The sequence below is a fragment of the Limtongia smithiae genome (assembly GCF_038497785.1).
Source record: "Limtongia smithiae strain NRRL Y-17922 unplaced genomic scaffold V1518scaffold_10, whole genome shotgun sequence".
NCBI lineage: Eukaryota > Fungi > Ascomycota > Lipomycetes > Lipomycetales > Lipomycetaceae > Limtongia > Limtongia smithiae.
This window is the reverse complement of record NW_027117631.1, coordinates 108,885-127,234: the sequence shown is the minus strand read 5'-3', so window position 1 is coordinate 127,234 and position 18,350 is coordinate 108,885. Positions and strand designations below refer to the sequence as shown.

Genomic DNA, 18,350 nt, shown 5'->3' with positions numbered 1-18,350 from the left:
AATTCAGTCCGTATCCCGTTGCCATTCAAATGGCGAACCGGCTTAATATTTTCGGTCTAAGTATTTTTTTTGCTTATACTGACCTTCATATACAAAATGAGTCGTGGCAGGATTAGAAGGAAGGCGCTATCGTGTACAAGTCCGGACAAATGCTGGCTGGCGAAACTCGGAATTCGCTGTCCCAGCGGATGACGTCCGGCGCGGATAAACTCATTAGCAGCTAATCAAGTTATAGTATACACTAGAGGGTATCATAGCCATACTACCCTGAATAAGGACTCGTGAAGCCACTGAAGATAAGACGATGTGAATATGTGCGAAGCGCGTTACATACCGTCCCCCAAGGTGAATAAACATTAACCGGAGAAGTGCGAAGCTGACCGCACTGGAGGCTTCAGGTTATCCTAGACTACGAACTCGTTTCCTTGTCTCGAGACGAGGTTCTGGCAGCAGCGGTTTAGGGCTTCTGCGGAGCGCACATTATCGCGCGCCGCGGTCGAACAGCAATGAATTCGTCGTACGTAAGACGTGGCCCGTCATAAATTATGACTGATAGTAAATTGAATATGTGTCTAGTGATGCGCTGAATCGCGACTGCGCGTCGTGCCAAACTCGCGAGTGCGAACGCAGACTAGCAGTGACGTCACGATCGACCTCGACCGCAAGCCGCCGCACGTGGACCATGTGCACTTTGGATCGCCTTGTGTTTTCCCTCGACGACATTTACTGCACCTCGACGCGTTCTAAACCATCATATCTATTGTCTTTCCTATTTTCATATATCTTGGGGTGCAGTTTTTCTTCGTGTCAGCAATCAAAATATGGACTCTCTTGCAGTCACTCTGGCACGCCGATTCACATTGGCGAACTTCACCGTTACTGCATCGACGTCGCGACAACTAACCAATCTATTCCTTCGCCCGGGGGCATCGCTTAATTCTTTTTTGGCACGCACTCGAATATCTTTGGGACCTTCTTCATGTCTACGACGAGCGCCTGCTGCCTCGTTGACGTTTTCATCAAGAACAGCGACCGTCTTCACATCTATCGTTGCAGTCACGACCTACAGCTACGTCCATCACACCACCTCGAATCCTCTCCTGTGCGACTCGCCGCTCGGTGGCCGCAGTTTATACGCCGATGGGCGGGTGACGCGTTCTTCATCACTTACACCCGTAGTGCCTGAGACCATCGCAGAGAAGGAAGCAAGGCCGCGACGAAAGTTCAAATTCGACTACCGTGAACTTGCGATCGGTAGCTTCGTGGGCATATTCGTCGGATTCATACTAGGAAAGCTGAGTAAGGTTGTCGTGTTTGTTGGCAGTAGTACTTTTTTGTTTATTCAGGTTAGTTGAGTCTATGGCTCTCGGTGATGGGTCGAGCTGACGCGTACGCAGTTTCTTGAATCACGCGGCCTGATCTCAATTCGGTACAATAGCCTTTATCGCTGGGCGCGCCGGCGCTATGGAAACAAGGAATTGATTTTGGAGAACATCTCGTTCAAGGTTGCTTTCGCATCTGCTGCCATGGTTGCTGCGTTTAACTCTTAAGGTGATTATATGATTCACGGATTTACGTTCAGAGTACACAGATATTGTGTAACAAATGAAGATGAGAATTTTATCTACTCCAGATTTTCTCCATTTACTCACAATACCGAAAATCCGAACTGACTAGCGTCATTAAAAACTCATATCACTGTCTCGACGTGCCTCTATATCCGGTCGACGATGACGACGCATGGTGCGAAGTTGGCGAATGATCATGGTGATGATGATAACCACCATTATGCCACGACGATGACGAAAATGATGACGCATTGATCTCAGTACCACTGACTCCGCACTGCCCTCTGGACTGCCCATTCCTATTGTTCTTAGTTCTGCCTGTTCCTGTAAACCTTGTCATTGCGTCAATATGCGCGGGAAACTGGCAATATGGATGATCTCTCATATACCGTAAATACCAGTGGCTGTGCTCGATTCGCGCGATGATGTCGGTACCAAATTGCAGCAGATGTAGTATATGACAAAGAAGGGAAAGAAAATAACACCTAAAGCGAGGCGCTAAAGAGGGCACTTGACAGGAAGGGCCGTGGCAGTGGATTAGGCAGATGGATCCGCAACAGGAGCGAGAGACCTGTGCTGCTGCTCGTTTAAATCCAGTATAACCACTGGCTGTACTAATGTCTACATCACGGCCTTATACGGCGACACAAAATCATCGATACTAGCATACAGAGGCGGCACTTCACAGTCAGTGCTGGTAATGCTACCTTCCTTGGGCAGCTGGGCAATGCAACCAAGCCACTCCGCATCCACGAGCAAGTAAGCATCTAGATCAAGTTTTGCGATAAGCTTCGTGCGACCGAGACGAATGTCTTCGAGAATACAAAATGAGATTAAGCCAAAGGAGAATAACACCATGTCTCCAAGACCTGAAAATATCGTTACTAGGATGATAACCGCTTCCTGTAACCTTGGGCTAGCAAACAAGAGCTATGGAAGCGCACAAATGGGGTTTCTCATTTATCTGCGCTGAAAGGTGTGAGTGACAAATTGAAGTTAAGTAAATCCCATATCGCACAGCACACGACACATCGAGTATATACAGATCATCTGCCGATGACTATACCTCGCATTGACATTCGTGCAACCAAGGACAAAATATTTCAGTATACCCCAAGTCATACACACCTACTGAACATCCTCAGAGCTACACCGTCCTAACAAAATGTTGATACACATCATCATGTGCACAGTCGGTATCGACCCAGCACGTCGCCGGAAGCCGCTTCAAGCTGTGAGATAGCTGGCGCGCACAGCGGTACGTGGTCATAGCATCGGAGAAAACCACAATGGTACGAACGTTTCAGAGGAGAATACTATCGGGGGGTTGCTTCATAGTCGTTCATGTTGTTGCGGTCGCAGTTCACGTTACGGTAAACGTACATGCCTCTTAGAACGTGCATGAGATACGCAGCAATTGTGAGACTGTAATCGAAGCGCTGCTTACTGTGAACTACAGCTACGGAACTGGTTATCGTACACATATAAAACAATCACGCATACATATCACAACTCGGCTGATTACAAGAGTGAACAACGGGGATCTCTGTGCTTAGAAGCAACGGTTTGACGTCATCACCGTGCAGCTTATGTGTACGTCGTACCTACCAAAGAACTTGCCATGCCGTTGACGGAGCAGAAGCTACGATCCTATGATTCGGGGTGAACAGGATCCCCTCTAATCCTAGTATTCACAAGCAGCTCTAGATGTCAAATGTTTGCAGATGCCAGACCAGAAGACCCATAATTTATGACAATACCAAAATTAACCGACATCACTGAATACTGAAGCAAGAAATAGAGCACGCCCTCGCCTTAACGCCGAAAAGTGCCTCCAAACCCGGTCGATGAATGAGTCGAAGAAGAAGGGTCATTCGACGAGGGCGAATGATGATGGTCGCGATTCCACTCATCAACTAACACCACTGACGTACCTCTGCTTTCCCAAGTCCTCGCGAAATGCTCCATCGCGGTCACATGCGCAGGAAGAACACAGAACGGGTGGTCTCTTCGATGTCGCAAGCACCAGCGAACATGCTCGACTTCACTGGGCGAGGGCGTCGCCAAATGGTCGAGAAAGTGATATACGGCAAGCAACGGAAAGAACAAGTGGCTTGGCACACGTCGCCACTCGGAGGATTGAGCGGTGGCTACCGGTGGAAAGAGCGGTGGCGATGAAGAGCCGGTTGGTTCAGAGGAGGACGCGGCTGCGTCGTCGAAGGTCTTGACAGGGCTGTACTGCTGGTCGTGCTCTACTGCCGGCAACAAGGCTTCCCTCGCAATGTCACACGGGTGCACAACCTTCACCTGCGCTTCTTCATTGATGCTCGTATATGGTGGCGGTGGCTCCTCGCTATCATCAGAAGGATCATTGGCACCACCTTGTAGCGGCAGCTGATCTACGCAATCAAGCCATTGGTTCTCGATCGTAGAGTAAACGTCGAGATCCATCTTCGCGATGCGCTTCGCACGCCGCCTGCGGGTTGTTGTGAATATAACAAGCCCGATGAGCCCAAAGAAGAGGCAAAGCATAACGATCGGGAACACCATATCAAATAAACTATAATGGCCTGGAAGAAAACAATTAGTTATTACCTGCATGAGTACTAACGCAAATTATTTCTCACAATTGCGCTCTGAGTAGCGTGCGTGTCCGGCCGCGGTCAAGTAGATACCATAACGCACTGCGCACGATCCACGAAGGATAAATGGATCATCAGCCGACTGATAGCCCTCGCACTCGACATCTGTCGTACCAAGCCTAAATTCCTCTGGCATATTCGCAGCCGTGCACACCCACCGCACATCTTCGGCGCCGCCATCGCCGAACCCGATGTTGTGACAAGCCATGTCCCGCACGGTGTACAGCCCCAGCGCGTCGCCTGAGACAGGTTCAAGTTGCGCAACAGCGGGAACACGGCGGTGAGCAGTCATGTCGCCAGAGTGAACAACAAGAGTAGAGACACTCGAAAGAAGAACACGGTCGCCGTTAACGTGGCCACCATTCGATTTGTTCTTTCTACCGCCACGGCGAGCGTCAGCGCCCTGCGGCATGTGAGCAAGCAGCGCTGCAAGCACAATCACCGCACGCCAAAAGGTGATCTTCATAATGGTGATCGCTGGTACGATATGAACTGCGAAATGGAGAGTCAGTGGGTGGCGAACGCGGTGAACCGCGTACGTGGCGATTCAGGAGATGCAAATCAAGTAAACCTTACTTCGAATTAGGATCGTGCGGCTCATGCGCCGTGAACGCTCGTAGCGTGCGTATGCTTCAGCACGCAAAGATGTCCAGCATCACGACTTCATGTACGTATTCGATGGAAAGAAAACAGACACGCAAGATAGACAAACAATCACACGCAGAATGGAGGATAAAGAAAGAGTATGAGAAACAATAATACCGGGAAATTTTAGAAGCCGGTCCGGCGAGCCCTAACATTAGGGCTTGGCTACGCCACAAGGCATAAGACTTGATACTGAACCACAATGACGTGTCTACATTTCAACTGCGCTGTTCTGTTTAGTCTTTCTGTGTTTATATATCCCATTTTGAGTTTGTAGCACCAATACAACATACGCCGACTGACTGACAATCTATTGACGTCATACAGAGGCAGAGTTTGTGATCATGAACCCGCCGACGATCGTCGATGCTGCAGAGCCGTTCGGAAGGACGATATAACTTGTACAATACAGACATTATACTACTTGCATTTTACTGGTCTGCTCAGTGATGCTATCTTAAATAAGAATTGCTGTAACAGTGTAGAATATGGCGGACCTGACTCGTCTTGTGTGCGTGGGGTGGCGGACGTCGGAAACGGATGCATAAGGCATCTGTGGCTTTAGAACACAGAGTCCCAAGTACTATGCCAAATTCACTGTGTATGAGAGTAAGATAGAGAGTTGTGCACAAATTGGTGTTCCACGATAGCTCTATCCGTTACTACCACTGGTATATGTATAGTCCTTGGTACGTTCACGCTTGGCATCTACCTATACCTATATTTTGCTTTGAAGTTCAAACTTTTCTCGGAAAAATTTGAGAAGGAACCTCACATTCTCACTTAGTATATCGCTTGAGCATGCTAACTTGATCGCAATCCCATGACTACAGTTTGCGTGTGAAATCACAAAATTGGTAAGCTTAGACGCTTCTTGTTCGGAGAAACATGTTGTGACAAAAATCAAGTCTGGCCTGTTCTGTGGTGTTTATTGTATGTTGGGGTCAAAGTGGCACACTTGTGGGATTCAAGGATTTAGACAGCTTAGAGAAGCCGAGCCAGCAGCGCCATCTAGAGCAAAGCCTATCCTCTTTATAGTCGGTGAGGAGGCTAATGTGGTCAAGCACTCCCTCTTGCAAATACGCACTAATGCTCTTCATATCCTTGTTTACTTGTTAAGTACGATTAACAAAAACAGTGAAAGATAAATAAAAAACTAAAAGCAGAAAATTCTCAACCATACATATCCTGTCACACACCGTCTATGCGGAAGACAAGCCCGTGATGGACAGATCTCGCATGCCCTGCAAGACCTGCTCCACTCTCGTGTCCAAATAACCGCCGGCGTACTCTTCCCGTGTGCTAGGGTCGAGGTATTGCTGCACCTGGGCCATGCGGGTGTACGCCTCAGAGCAGAAGCGCAGCTGGATCTTGACAAGCGCCTCGAATGAGGGATCGAGGTACGGCACCCGGAGATCGATGAGCTGGGGCAGCTCCTTGATAATCTGAGAGTTGATCTCCTCATAGATGTCCTTGGCCATCTTAAGATCCTGCTGCGCCTTCGGCAGCTTCTGGGTGTCCTCTGCGGGCTTGTCGATGAGCTTGCGCTCTTTGGCACGCATGGCATCGTAGTCAAGCAGCTTGTGATTCCGCTTCTTGATGGCGTCGTTGATGTCAGGGAAGTACGAGCAGAAGCGCGAAATCGGCTCCAGCACAGTGGCGCGATACGGTCCGTCGAGAGCCTTCACGGTGTCGGCATCGAGATCCTCAACGGCGCTGCGGTAGAACTTGCTGACACCGTCGTTTGTGCCAGCTTCACCGTAAAACGCGTCGATCGTCTCTGCGATACGTGTCTGCGATGCGGTCATGGCTGGATAAGGGCGATCAGAATTAGCTCACATCGCGAATACGCGAGACTCGCGAATACGCTTACCTCGCAGAGAATCAAGGTATCCCTTTGCCTCCTTCTGCAACTTCGAGGCCGCAGACTCGAGCGTCCGAAACCGCCGCTCCTCGAGCTCAAAATCGCGATCGATGGTCTGCTCGATCTGGCCGGTTTTCATCATAACCTGTATGGCATGTCAGCAAACGCGGATCATGCGGCACGAACTACCACAGCGTTCGGAGTGTGGTTTGCAACGAGAGGTAAAAAGATATCAAAAAACGCACCGTCGTTCCTGCACGGTTGACAGCCTTCTTAAAGCCAGACCAACTCATTGTGTAGATGTGGTAGTGGTGGTACGCGCGGTGGTGTTGGAGTGGCGGAGTGGCTGTATCGACAAGGTGGTATGCTGCAGTGCACAGGAAAGGTGGGTCAGAGAATCAGCGACGCTGAAACGACGTGCAGTGGCAATAAAGCGAGAACAGAAGACGAATACACTGCTACTGCCTCAGCAAGAAGGCGGGACGGCGGCTGATGAGGTCGTGAAGTAGGTAGTGGAGAGGTCGTGCCGCCGCGTGCACCGGGCCGGAACCACGCAGCCCGGCCGTGTGCGTAATTACGGCATAAGCGCATTTTCACTGCGCGGTTGCGATGTTGACGTCATCCGGGACCGCACGAAGCAAGAGTCGCTTTGCCTCCACATTCACCAAACATTGAACAATGGCAACAGCGACCACCCTCGAGCTGGCCCCTCAGCCAGGGTTTGTGGCAAAGACGCTGACTCTTGGGACTGGTGCGAAGTTGTTCATCAATTTCTGTCACGATCGGCATGTTCCAGACGACATCTGTACGTGTACTTCGGATTCGTTCTCTAGGCCCGTCACTCTAACCGTTTTTCAGCAGCAGATGAGATTTCCGCGGCTTCCGTGTATCTTTCACCCCAGCGTGCGGACAAGGATGCCGTAGGACAGTCATGTACTGTCTACGACTGCTGCTTTCATACGAACTTCCTCCGACGTATGATGACCGACAAAGTGCTCCGTGACGAAGTTGTGTTAAGATGTATTGCGATCATTGAAAGTGCCATGTCAGTACCACTTTCACGGGGTATGTCACACAGACCTTCGACTTTGGATTTTAATACTGATCGAACTAGAATATAAAACACCAAAGCTACGGTGGAAAGGTCATTCACACGAGACTACAGTGACCTTCACCGAATCTGGCACAGAAGCGCCGGCTTGCGATGGTATATTGTCGAGTATCGAAGATGCTGCGCGGGAGATTATGCTATCCATGGACGGTAATAGCGGCAGAGTTAAGGGAGTAGAGAGCGAAGCAGTGTCAGTCACTATGTCGCCGCTAAGCAGTCGCAAACTTATCGAGGAAATCGACGACACACCTTCTGTCCCGACCGTCGCGACCATTGATCTCCATCGCGCCGAATTTCCAAAGTTTCACATTCTCGTCACCAATGATGACAAGGCCGCTCTGCAAGACGCCATTCTCAGTCTCAACGCAGCAGCCAAAGCGCTAGTACTGTCGTCTCCCAGCCTCTCTACCCCGCTAGAAATCGCCGTGCCCGCCGGCGCCACACCAGACAAGGCTGAGGCATATTACGCGGCCGATACACGTGCAGTTTCAATATTCATATAAACCCGTGTGCATAAATGCATAAAACCAAAGATAACAAATACCCAACCCCAAACTATATGACATAACAAACTTTTGAACACCTTGTTTTAAAATCGTTCTTTGAGTCTCGACGCCACGATGCGCAAGTTTCCGTACACCTTTCCTGGCGGACTGCCAAGAATAAGACTGACGACTGCCTCGCGCGCCATGCGGATGTTTGCGAAGCCGCCAAGGATATGGATCTTGCTATCCGCAAGCACAATACGCGTCCGCGTAGCGTTTTCAATAGCGAATTTGGTCTTTCCGTCCTTACCAGCGATACGGCCCACTGCACGCGCAAGATGATCGCCTTGTAAGGTCTTCACGTCCTTAACCTCAAAGGATTCGATATACAGATCGTCGAGACGCAGCAACGCGATGGCGTCCTGGGTTCGTTAGTGGGTCGAAACACAAATCGTTACAAAAAGACATACGTCAACGTCAAATCCGAGAGTAAACGCCTTAATGAAATCCGCGCCCTTCTGGATAGCGCCAGTGTCGTCCGTCTGCTTGCAAGTCTGCAGGGTGTTAGACGTGTCTCTCACAATAACCCTCTTTTGACAAACAAACATACCCTGATCTCTACCGTACGCGTGCGCACATTCATGCGGACCTGGAGCTTGAGGTGCTCAACGAGCGGGGGGTAGATTTTTGGCCATGCCGTGCGCAGAGGGGACATACGATGGGGCGGCACTGGGACTTTTCGCGACTGAGATTTAACATGCACCTAAAAAGGTCAGTACGCAACTTGTAGATGTGTAATATACAAGATGAACGTACCCGCTGCGTCACGGCGCTCGCAAACCGTGGTTTGCCGTCGAGGTCCATCTCCATGGCGCCTCCGGTGGAAGTTGCTGCGGTGGTAGTGTCATTTGCGTCCGCGGACACGGCCGGCCGTGCGGTGGAGGTGGCGTCAACCAGGATCTCGTCATCATCATCTTCCGGAGTATTATCCAGAGCACGCTGTTCCGGCAGCGGCTGCTTGAGGGCTGTAGGTGCAGGCATCGTTGGCAGGTGGGAGTGCGAGGTACGCCGTGAATTTTTTTTTGCGTGTGCATGTGAAGGTCCAGGTCATTGGGAGCAATCTGCGGTATTAGTGTACATTATCGCGCTGGGTAGCACCGTAACTATGAAGATATGCCGCAGATATGTAGAACTCGCGATCGGAAGCCCAGTTCTCCTCTCGTTCGTCGCCATCCCATCATCCGCCGTCACTGTCAGACATGGCCTGCTCCTTTGCCGCCTGCGTCTGTTTTGTTGTCGCTGCCATCTAGAAGCACTGTTGACTCACGCGGCAAGGTCCACTCATCACTCTCGCCAGTCGTGACATCTTGACTGGACCGCGACTTCAGTACGAGCCAGTGCACTCTCACGCAAGGTCGTGCAAGCTCCGGCGTCTGGTTCGTCCTATCTCGTCTCATTGCTCTCTCTAAATACCGGCATACATGCTGACTGGTTATAATAGACGTATTCCATCTTTCAAGCCTGCTCAACGCTAGGCTCAGTGCCCCGCAAGCCAGACATTCAACTGGTCTGGCTGCGCTCTTGCCTCCCAGCTGATCCGGTTGGCCGACTAGGCCTCTCCCACTACCTGTTCCACCACCCGCCTTCTCGCCACAGTCAGTATACTGACTAGCGGAACGAGCATATTGCGCGTACCCTTGTCAAACAGCCTCTTTCTATTTTCTGCAGTCCACAGCCATGCCCAGCATTCGTGGTGGCGGCAGCATACTGCCATCGAGACCGTCGATCCTCCCCGCCGCCTTTGTTTGCCGCTGCGCTTTTCCTACCTGCAATACTCCTCTTCCCACTTTCCGTCGACAATATTCGGCTTTGCGACAGGTGCCTCGGTTTCGCAGATTTATCCCGTCTGTTTCGCGGACAAGTCTAGAGACCCTGTCAGCACCCCAGAAAAATCTGCTGCTGACGCAACTCGGGATATGCCGGCCGCGGATAAACAGTTTCTCATTCTTATTTTTGCGGAGTCAATACAGTACTGGACCTCCACTTCCCCCCCCGGTAGGAGCTCCCAGAAGCGACTCCGAGAGCGCAAATCCGAAGTCACGCGACCACGATGAACACCCTGATCACTCTACCAATGAATCAAACGAGAGCTGGGGCAGTGCTGTTTCGCGGCGTCTGCATCGGCCAACCAAGGAGGAACTTCTAACGGCCGCGACGAGCGCATGGGACCGGTTTGGCATCCGGTTCAAGTGGACATTGCTACGTCAAGTGCGACCGTTCAATATGGACGACATGTCAGCCTTCTTTTCGTGGTTGATAGTGGGAAACGTGTTGTGGATTATTCTTGGCACGACAACATTTTTCTCCTTAGTACTGTTAACCGCAAATACTGTGTTTGCGCAGGAGACGCTTGCGCGTATTATCGGAAATTATCTCACACGAGAGACCGGCATCACCGTCGTGTTTGAGAGCGCGATCGTGCCGCACTGGAATGACGGCGTGATCTCGTTCAAGAATGTTTTTGTCTCTCGACGGCCCGGCACACATAACACGCGGGTCACCAAAGGTTCGCAGGCGACTGCTGCAGCCGCTGCAGCCGCCGCCGCAGCTGTCGTGCATGGGGGCGACGCGGTGGAGCCACCGCCGCCTGCGGTCGTTGACGACGGCAACTACACACAATTTGATTTGACTGTTGACTCCATCAATGTGACGCTTTCGTTTAGCAAGTGGATGAACGGCAAAGGTATTCTCAAGGACGTAGAGGTCAAGGGTATTCGGGGTGTCGTCGACCGAACTCATGTGTACTGGCTACCCGGAGTGGACCCGCGGGTGTACAAGAAGATCCATAAGCCAGGCGATTTTGAGATTGATCACTTCGTGCTCGAGGATTCGCTCGTGACGCTGCACCAGCCAGGTGGTTTTCGGCCGTTCCAGATCAGTATTTTCAGCTGCGACCTGCCGCAGCTGCGTCGACAGTGGCTCTTTTACGATATTCTCCGCGCGAACCATATGTCAGGGTCGTACGATGATTCGTTGTTCACCATCCATCCGCGACAGAGCCTGTTGAGTACGTCGACCGTATCCGGTATGGACGGTCTGCACGGTACCGATGCGGCAGCGTCATCGTGGAAGAAAACTACGCGGTTACGAATCGATGGTGTGAACATCGACCACCTCAATCGCGGCATTGAAACCGGAGCGTTCAGCTGGATCACTCGCGGGGAAGTTGACTTGATTGCGGACGTGATGATCCCGTCCGAAGACGAGGATGGCAAGTTCTCGCGGGTGATGCAGGATATTGTGGAGCACTGGGAAACGACGCTGCTAAATCGTCAGCGGAAACGCATAGATGGCCGCGCAGAGTGGGAGCCGAGCGGCACGGACGATGACGATAATGCGTGGACAGTGCGGAATGTGATGGAGCACTGGAAACGCAAATGGGGCGAGCGGAAAAAGCATGACTTCGAGCGCCACTTCGAGCGTTATGTCGAGCGCTACATGACACTGCCGCCGTTTGCCAAAACGACCAGCACAAGCGCCACTACGATAAGCACATTGGTCGACAGAAACCCATCGCCGTCCACAAGCTTTGACGACGTGCTCTATGGGCCACCGTTATCACAAGGCGATAACGACCCGACCGTGAACTCCATGCCTCCACCCAAACGGGACGCCGAGAAATACATCGTCTTCGATCTGCGCGTGCAGATGCACAACGTGCGCGCTGGCGTGCCTTTACTCACCCCGGAGCTCTCGTACGTCAACAATGCGCTGGTGCGCCCAATCGTGGCATACATGAACAATCACAACACGTATATCCCAATCAACTGTCGCGTGGTAAAAAAACAGTCTGAATTCGACGGGAGCTGGACTATTTTCGACTCGGGACTGATGCAGGACCTTTCGGCCGAGGTGTACGAGGCCATTGCGGCGAACGTGCGCGACGATGAAGAGCGGGCGCGGCGTATGCGCAAGGTTGGCATGTGGTCGTTGCAACTTGCGTTTCAGGTGTTTTTAATGAGTATGGGCACAATGGCGATATAACTTTGTATTATACAAGAACAACAAAAGTAATATAATAGAACTGTACATATATGATGAAGATTTAACGCGGGCGGGTGCTGCGGGAGTTGTCGTGATGGCGGCGGCGATCGGAGTAGGAACGGCTGCTAGTGTGGTTGGAACTGCTGCCGCTGCTGCGATGATGATGTGTACTACTGCGATGGTGGCGGAATTGTGAGCTTGAATCATGCGAATGTGAATCTCGAGAGCGAGGCTCATGAGGTCGAGATGAGCGCGATACATAAGTGTGGTCGTCGCCACTCGTGGTGGTCGTTGCCGTAGTCGTCGTTTGAGCGTTGCTTGCGTCCACAGCCGCCACAAACTGCGGTGGCTCCCCATGCCCGACTTCACGCGCACCGCCCGCTTGCCGTTCTCGCCTTTCGAGCCATTTACCCCTCCTCGCAAACACACTACTCAATGACCACGTCTCACTCCCGATATTCGATCCCCACGCCGCCTCTCCTCGAGGTGGCGCGACTATGTCATCCCCGCTGTCGAGTAGCACGGCATCCGCCAAGTCCCGCGGGAATAACAAACGCGGGTGTGCTCGCTTGCGTGAAAGGAGAGATACAAGAGTTGTTGTCGAGGATGAGGATGGGGGTGGTGAAGCAGGCGCCTCGCCGATGGAGTATGGCGGGGGAAGCGGTGTGGGGACTGTCAGTTCCCGAAGACGGGTGCGGGTGTCGTCGTACTCATGCGCAACCGTCGCCGAAACAGAGAAGGTGGTGGGCAAAGAGGGGCCTAGTAGCGGTGCCAGCAATGCCATGATAAATAGAGAGAGTGGTGAATAAGCGGTAGAATTACCGAGGATGAACTCATCTCCGGAGCCATAGAATTTCATAAACTTCCGTACAAAGCAAAACGCCATCATCCGTGATCCTAACTATATACACAACCTGATAATGTACACTCTCCACAACCACCTTAATGGTTCTCAAACTCAAGTTCAGTAGCATTTTGCTCATCCTCCTCATCCCCGCCCTGCCGCTGCTGCAGGTACCCGTCCAACGCAGTTGGGTCCCCGCCAAAACTGATCCGCCGTACTGCCGCGCGCGCATCGAGCAATCCGCTCTTTACGTCCCCACCGTTGAGCGCATCTTCGATATCAATCGCGGAAGCACGCATGTTCTCCTCGCTGATCTCCTGATCTCTACGCCGTCTTTCGTCCGTCGCCATCTCAGCACTCGTCATGCTCGCGAACCGCCCCGGGCTGAGCGTGCCCGCCAACAACGCACGCGCCAGCGCAGGGTTGTGTTTCATGTTGAGCAGCTTCTCACGGAGTATAGGCCGATTCAGGGTATTGTTGTACTGCTCGTATACTGCGGCCTCGATCGCAACACCGAGAGCCGTCGCGGCTTCTGCTGTCGTCGCAGCGCTGCTGCCTGAGGCTGCCTCCAGTGCAGACGAGATCGCCGCAGCGCTCTGCCTGCGTGCGGCAGTTTCATCGCCGATACTCATTACCGGCTTGTTCATGATCGCTATTCCGTGGCGAATATTAACTTGTATGATATCGTAGAGTGTAATGTTTCTTCTGTGCCTTGGTGGCCCGACCAAGTCGGCTGGAGCTCTTTATGTTGAAATATGCTACTGATGGTAGACTATGGGGTGGCCGAATAGCAGGGGAAAGGATGGATATTGGAGAAGATACAGAGGATTGGGGTATGGGACATAGTCAGAGATTGTGGAAGACTCTGGGGTGTTCTGGAAGGTTCTGGGATAGCCGAGGAGGCTCCGTGTGTATGCGGGACCTTCGGATATGACGACATAGCCAACAATAGCCGAGAGGGGTTTGTAGCAGCTGGTGTCTATAAAAAACCCAGCTCTCTCCTTCTGTCCTGACTTCTTTATTATCTGGCATTTTTCCTTTGATACAACACTATCAATTGAGGTTGATTTTGGCGTACGTGCTTGACGGTGGCGTACGTGCTTGATGGTGACAATATAACCTTCAGTTGTAATATATGCAATTAGTGGATTAAATAATTACGTTTATATACGTGCTTCATCGTGGCGGCTTGACGCTCGGCTGACTGTATTGTTTGACGTAGGTGGAGACTCAACATTGCAAGGTGCCTAGGAATTGTTACATTAAAGTACGTGCTTCACAACGTCAAAGGTTAATAGTGATCATAGCGCCTTGGAACGACTATAAGGTAGTTACGTGATAGCTTATGAGTTACATCGTCTTAAACAAGTCCGCAAGTTCGAGAATCTGGGAAGCATACGAGGAATCAGAGCATAACTCGAGGAATTTCATAATAAGAGTTAATCGGCTAAACTGCGATTGCAAATTTGAGTTGAGAGGTACACTTGATAAAAGTCGATTCTTAGCATACTACAGGGATTTTATACGGGAAGGTAGGGTGATTGATAACAATGAGGTGTTCATGTGTTGTGTTCGCGATCCTCTTGTGCATGGTAATGCGGACTAACGCATGGACACTGCATATAAACCATGACAGCGATTGTGCAACATCTGTATATTCGTATGGGCAAGATGGCAATCATGCGTGTATTACTACGCACAGTGCTGAGAGCGTGAGCATTGCAGATGTCGGGACATGCATATTCGGCTTCTATACAGGCAGTAATTGTGACGCTGAAGAACTGGAGGAAATTATTGACGAGGCAGGGTGTTCGAAATTGATGAGGGAGTGATTCACTACTGGGATGTAACTGATTGTTAGTATTAAAACAAGCAACTGGTAGATTACGGTTATGAGTCATTTGTGTAATAGTGCTAATGTGTTAATAACGACATACTAAGTAACGGTGAGTAGTTAGGTAACTTATGAGACACGACGTATATGACGTGTGATAGTGTTTCGACGGAGGTATAACTTTCTGCAGTTTGTAGACCTTGCCAGAGGATTCATGCATGGAGCCAGGTGCAACTTTCATGTAAGGTCCTCGGTAAGTTCACCATAGAGAAAAGCAGTAGTAACATCCATCTGGCGCAGTTGAAGTCCAAGTGTTGCAGAAAGATCATTGCTCCCAGTTCGAGAAAACACAAGCCCGAGATTGCTTATTCCCTTCAGATATTTGAGAACCCGGAGATCACCATTCCATGAATATTGTGTTAGTTGCAGATATGTTTACCAAGACTCTCCCAACCTTCTCCCACGCTCGGCTTAAACATAAAAATCATATTTTGGACTCCGAAGTAACTACAAATTAAAAAGCAGGCATACACACAAAGGTAATTGAAAAGCACAAAATGCAAGAATGAAGATAACAACACGCGCGTACATGAAAAAGAGGAGATAAATAGAGAAATGCAAACGCCTGCTCCGGCTTTCCTTCCCCTTGGCCCGCCTCCTTGTTCCCAAAACACACTCTCTTTGCAACATTAAAGGTGTGTTTTGAGATGCACAAAACTAAAAAAAGAAAAGATCGATCACCACCCACGCGAGTGATAGCCGACTTCGAGATGTTCATATTGTCGATCGTCGTAGCCGCCGCCACCGCCGCTGCCGCTTGTGCTGACAGGCGCAGCAGCTGTCGCGGCTGATGCGAGGGTAGGTCCCGGCGGAAACACACGCAGATTCTGTACGTCATGCGAGGTATGCCGCCGTTTCAACACCGCAGCTGTGGACATCGACTTTTGGCGGCGCTCGAGAAGTAACTGCTTGCGCAACGACTCGGAGAGCTCCGTCGCCAGCATGTTGCGCCGCGTACTCCGCGGCGAGAGCGTCGGCTGCGCGACCACCGAGCTGCTACCAGCGGGTGTTGCAATCACGACAGGTGCAGCTGCGCTTGAACTGCTGACTGTGTTCGATCGCGCTGTTCCGGTACTGGTGACGGTGGACGAGGAACCACTCGAGTACGGTACGTTGGGCCTTGTGGGAGTGGCGAAACTGTCGCTCATCGTCAACACCGGTGGCGCAGCCGCGGTCTTGTCGGCAGACGTGCGCCGCTGAGCCGTCGGCGCGATAAGCGAGGCTTTGGGAGCCTGGCGCGATGATGCCGTCGTTGTCGCGGTCTTTGGTGCCACACTGGTGAATGCCGATGCAATTGCGGGGGTTGACCGTGACGCGATGTTCGAGAGAGACGTGCGATCGGTCGTTAGAAGCGTCGATAGAAGCGACTGTCGCGAAGGAATACGAGGCCGCTCCTCGCGCACAAAAAACGAAGTCTCGTCGAAACTTGGCGGTCCGCTCTCGTCGACCGAGTCCCAGTCCGAGTCCGCGTCGTCAATAGCCGACTCCGAAATATCATCATCATCGTCGTCATCGTCGTCATCGTCATCATCGTCGTCAAAGTCTTCGTCCGGAATGGTGGTCACATCGTCGCGGAACGACGCACGTTTGCGCGATGCTGTGGCGGAAGAGCCGTCGATGGAGGGTGCAAGCGATGACGAACCACGGTGTGGCTGCCTGCTAGGGATACCAGCAGGGGAGACGCTCTCTCCGAATCCGTCCGATTCACTGGGCGATGACTCTATGAAGAACATGCTGCGCTTTGTCTCCGCGTTGCGTGCAGCAACGCGTTCGGCTAGACCGCTAAGTCGTCGTTTCGAAGGAGCGCCACCCCTGGTAGCGCTGGAGGACGGCAACATCACCTGCGATCGCGGTGGCGCGAGGAACAGCTCGCTGCGGACGGAATGCACCGAGATGTTGGATGGCGAGAAGCCGCGAACGATCGACGTAGAGGAAGGTGCGACTCGGTTGAGACGGCCGCGAGATGAGGTATCAGAAGCATCGTCGCTGTCGACGTCGTTGGACGTGGCGACTGGATTGGGTGTGGCGGTCGAGGCTGGGGCGACATCTGCAGGCGCCGCGGCAGCTGTTGCGGCGGCTGCTTGAGCGTCTTCAGCGGTTTTTCGAGCCTCAGCTGTCGCGCGACGCTGTGCTAGAAGCTTCTCGCGCAAAGCCGCCCAGTCCTCGACGGATGCCTCGCCGAAGGATGAGATGACGCGCTGGAAGCGCTCGGACGAGCTCTTGCGCAGCTCAGCAGCAGAGGGTCGCCGCCGCTTGCGCGCGGGACGGGTAGCTGCGGGCAGATCCGATGGGGCAATAACAGTGGCAGCTACGTGATCTGCAGTGTCGTTCAGGTCGCTGGCGAGGGAGTCGACACTAGAGGAAAGGCCAGGGAGGGAGACGTCAGCGGAAGCGTCTGCGGGAACGGGCGCAGGGACATCGGATGAGAGCTGCGATGGTGGTGACGAAGAGGTCGCAGCAAGAGCGACTGGCACGACGAAGGCCTCGCGATTCCAGAGACGCCAGGAGAGGTTCTCGAGGCGGCGGCCGTTCTCGATGTTCTCGGCGCAGCGGGAGAAGAGGGTCCAGATGGAGCAGAGGGACTCTGCGGACGAGGTGTCGAGCTGGGCAACGCGGCCGGGCGCGAGAGCGAGGAGAGGGTCCTTCTGGCGCGGGAGCATGCGAGGGGAGGCGGAGGCAAGAGTAGGCCAGCGGCGGGGATGCAGGCGAGCAGGGCGGGTGGAAGAAAAGCGAGGGGAAGAAGAGGTTGTGTGGAGACGCGCTACGCAGAGGGCGCAGAAGAAGCGGCGCCAAAGCGGCCAATCGCGCGCCCCGCACGTCATGTGCGTCTGCGCCACAAACGCCCCTGCATGTGACCCCCAGCGCCGCGCGTGGCGGTGTCTAACAACGCCTCGCAAGCCGACTCCACGAGCACGCCTTCTTTGTTAGCTAGTACTCGATGTGCGCAGAGATGCTCCTCCTGCCGACTCACCAAGTGCAATCAGTGCGCCACCGTCGAAGGCGCCTACCACCGCGTCCCCATCTAGCGTCTCGCGCGCGCGTCCTGCGATGTGTGTGTGCAACGCGATCAGCAGCTCCTGGTGAATATATTAGTCAGCCTTGTTATCGTGGCGCAGCCCCCGCGCTCCCCGCCACTGCGCCGGATCACGGCCGGGTCACCGGTGGTCACACGATCACGTACCGTTGGCGGCACGTGCTCCGCCGCTGCGGCGCCCGCGTACTCCGCTGCCAGCGTCGCCAGCGCGGCCTCCTC

General features: G+C 52.6%; 9 protein-coding genes across 9 annotated transcripts; 3 read left to right on the top strand and 6 right to left on the bottom strand.

Moving 5' to 3' along the window:
* Positions 1-1,052: 1,052 nt before the first annotated feature.
* On the top strand, positions 1,053-1,538 carry V1518DRAFT_367103 (uncharacterized protein; the record flags this gene model as incomplete). Its single annotated transcript, XM_066901235.1, has 2 exons — positions 1,053-1,346; positions 1,398-1,538. Coding segments are annotated over 2 exons (435 nt in total), but the record flags the coding sequence as incomplete, so codon positions are not given.
* A 1,845-nt stretch (positions 1,539-3,383) lies between these two features.
* On the bottom strand, positions 3,384-4,676 carry V1518DRAFT_406702 (uncharacterized protein; the record flags this gene model as incomplete). Its single annotated transcript, XM_066901961.1, has 2 exons — positions 3,384-4,138; positions 4,196-4,676. 2 exons carry the CDS (start codon positions 4,674-4,676, stop codon positions 3,384-3,386), a joined length of 1,236 nt encoding a protein of 411 aa, XP_066758093.1.
* A 1,381-nt stretch (positions 4,677-6,057) lies between these two features.
* V1518DRAFT_376023 (uncharacterized protein) lies at positions 6,058-7,012 on the bottom strand (the record flags this gene model as incomplete). Its single annotated transcript, XM_066901526.1, has 3 exons — positions 6,058-6,665; positions 6,729-6,864; positions 6,965-7,012. The coding sequence occupies 3 exons, from the start codon at positions 7,010-7,012 to the stop codon at positions 6,058-6,060; spliced, it is 792 nt and encodes a 263-aa protein (XP_066758092.1).
* A 385-nt stretch (positions 7,013-7,397) lies between these two features.
* On the top strand, positions 7,398-8,702 carry V1518DRAFT_445311 (pre-RNA processing PIH1/Nop17-domain-containing protein; the record flags this gene model as incomplete). The annotated part of the gene is made up of 3 exons (XM_066906461.1): positions 7,398-7,524; positions 7,578-7,784; positions 7,834-8,702. The coding sequence occupies 3 exons, from the start codon at positions 7,398-7,400 to the stop codon at positions 8,331-8,333; spliced, it is 834 nt and encodes a 277-aa protein (XP_066758091.1). The 3' UTR covers positions 8,334-8,702.
* Positions 8,420-9,356, bottom strand: V1518DRAFT_376382 (uncharacterized protein; the record flags this gene model as incomplete). The annotated part of the gene is made up of 4 exons (XM_066901538.1): positions 8,420-8,737; positions 8,786-8,869; positions 8,926-9,078; positions 9,132-9,356. The coding sequence occupies 4 exons, from the start codon at positions 9,354-9,356 to the stop codon at positions 8,420-8,422; spliced, it is 780 nt and encodes a 259-aa protein (XP_066758090.1).
* Positions 9,357-9,865: 509 nt separating this feature from the next.
* On the top strand, positions 9,866-12,577 carry V1518DRAFT_70650 (uncharacterized protein). The gene has a single exon (XM_066906655.1). The coding sequence runs from the start codon at positions 10,053-10,055 to the stop codon at positions 12,357-12,359; it is 2,307 nt and encodes a 768-aa protein (XP_066758089.1). The 5' UTR covers positions 9,866-10,052; the 3' UTR covers positions 12,360-12,577.
* Positions 12,334-13,206, bottom strand: V1518DRAFT_420161 (uncharacterized protein). The gene has a single exon (XM_066904938.1). The coding sequence runs from the start codon at positions 13,141-13,143 to the stop codon at positions 12,421-12,423; it is 723 nt and encodes a 240-aa protein (XP_066758088.1). The 5' UTR covers positions 13,144-13,206; the 3' UTR covers positions 12,334-12,420.
* V1518DRAFT_420159 (transcription factor S-II, central domain-containing protein) lies at positions 13,193-14,070 on the bottom strand. The gene has a single exon (XM_066904937.1). The coding sequence runs from the start codon at positions 13,848-13,850 to the stop codon at positions 13,302-13,304; it is 549 nt and encodes a 182-aa protein (XP_066758087.1). The 5' UTR covers positions 13,851-14,070; the 3' UTR covers positions 13,193-13,301.
* A 1,365-nt stretch (positions 14,071-15,435) lies between these two features.
* Positions 15,436-18,302, bottom strand: V1518DRAFT_70679 (uncharacterized protein). The gene is made up of 3 exons (XM_066906656.1): positions 18,279-18,302; positions 18,069-18,174; positions 15,436-18,013 (listed from the first exon to the last, which is right to left on the bottom strand). The coding sequence occupies exon 3, from the start codon at positions 17,917-17,919 to the stop codon at positions 15,775-15,777; it is 2,145 nt and encodes a 714-aa protein (XP_066758086.1). The 5' UTR covers positions 17,920-18,013; positions 18,069-18,174; positions 18,279-18,302; the 3' UTR covers positions 15,436-15,774.
* Positions 18,303-18,350: the final 48 nt, after the last annotated feature.

Bases quoted from the DNA above. Each gene is read 5' to 3' on its own strand.
- V1518DRAFT_70650 (XM_066906655.1), top strand. From the start codon at position 10,053: ATGCCCAGCATTCGTGGTGGCGGCAGCATACTGCCATCGAGACCGTCG.
- V1518DRAFT_420161 (XM_066904938.1), bottom strand. From the start codon at position 13,143: ATGGCATTGCTGGCACCGCTACTAGGCCCCTCTTTGCCCACCACCTTC.
- V1518DRAFT_420159 (XM_066904937.1), bottom strand. From the start codon at position 13,850: ATGAACAAGCCGGTAATGAGTATCGGCGATGAAACTGCCGCACGCAGG.
- V1518DRAFT_70679 (XM_066906656.1), bottom strand. From the start codon at position 17,919: ATGACGTGCGGGGCGCGCGATTGGCCGCTTTGGCGCCGCTTCTTCTGC.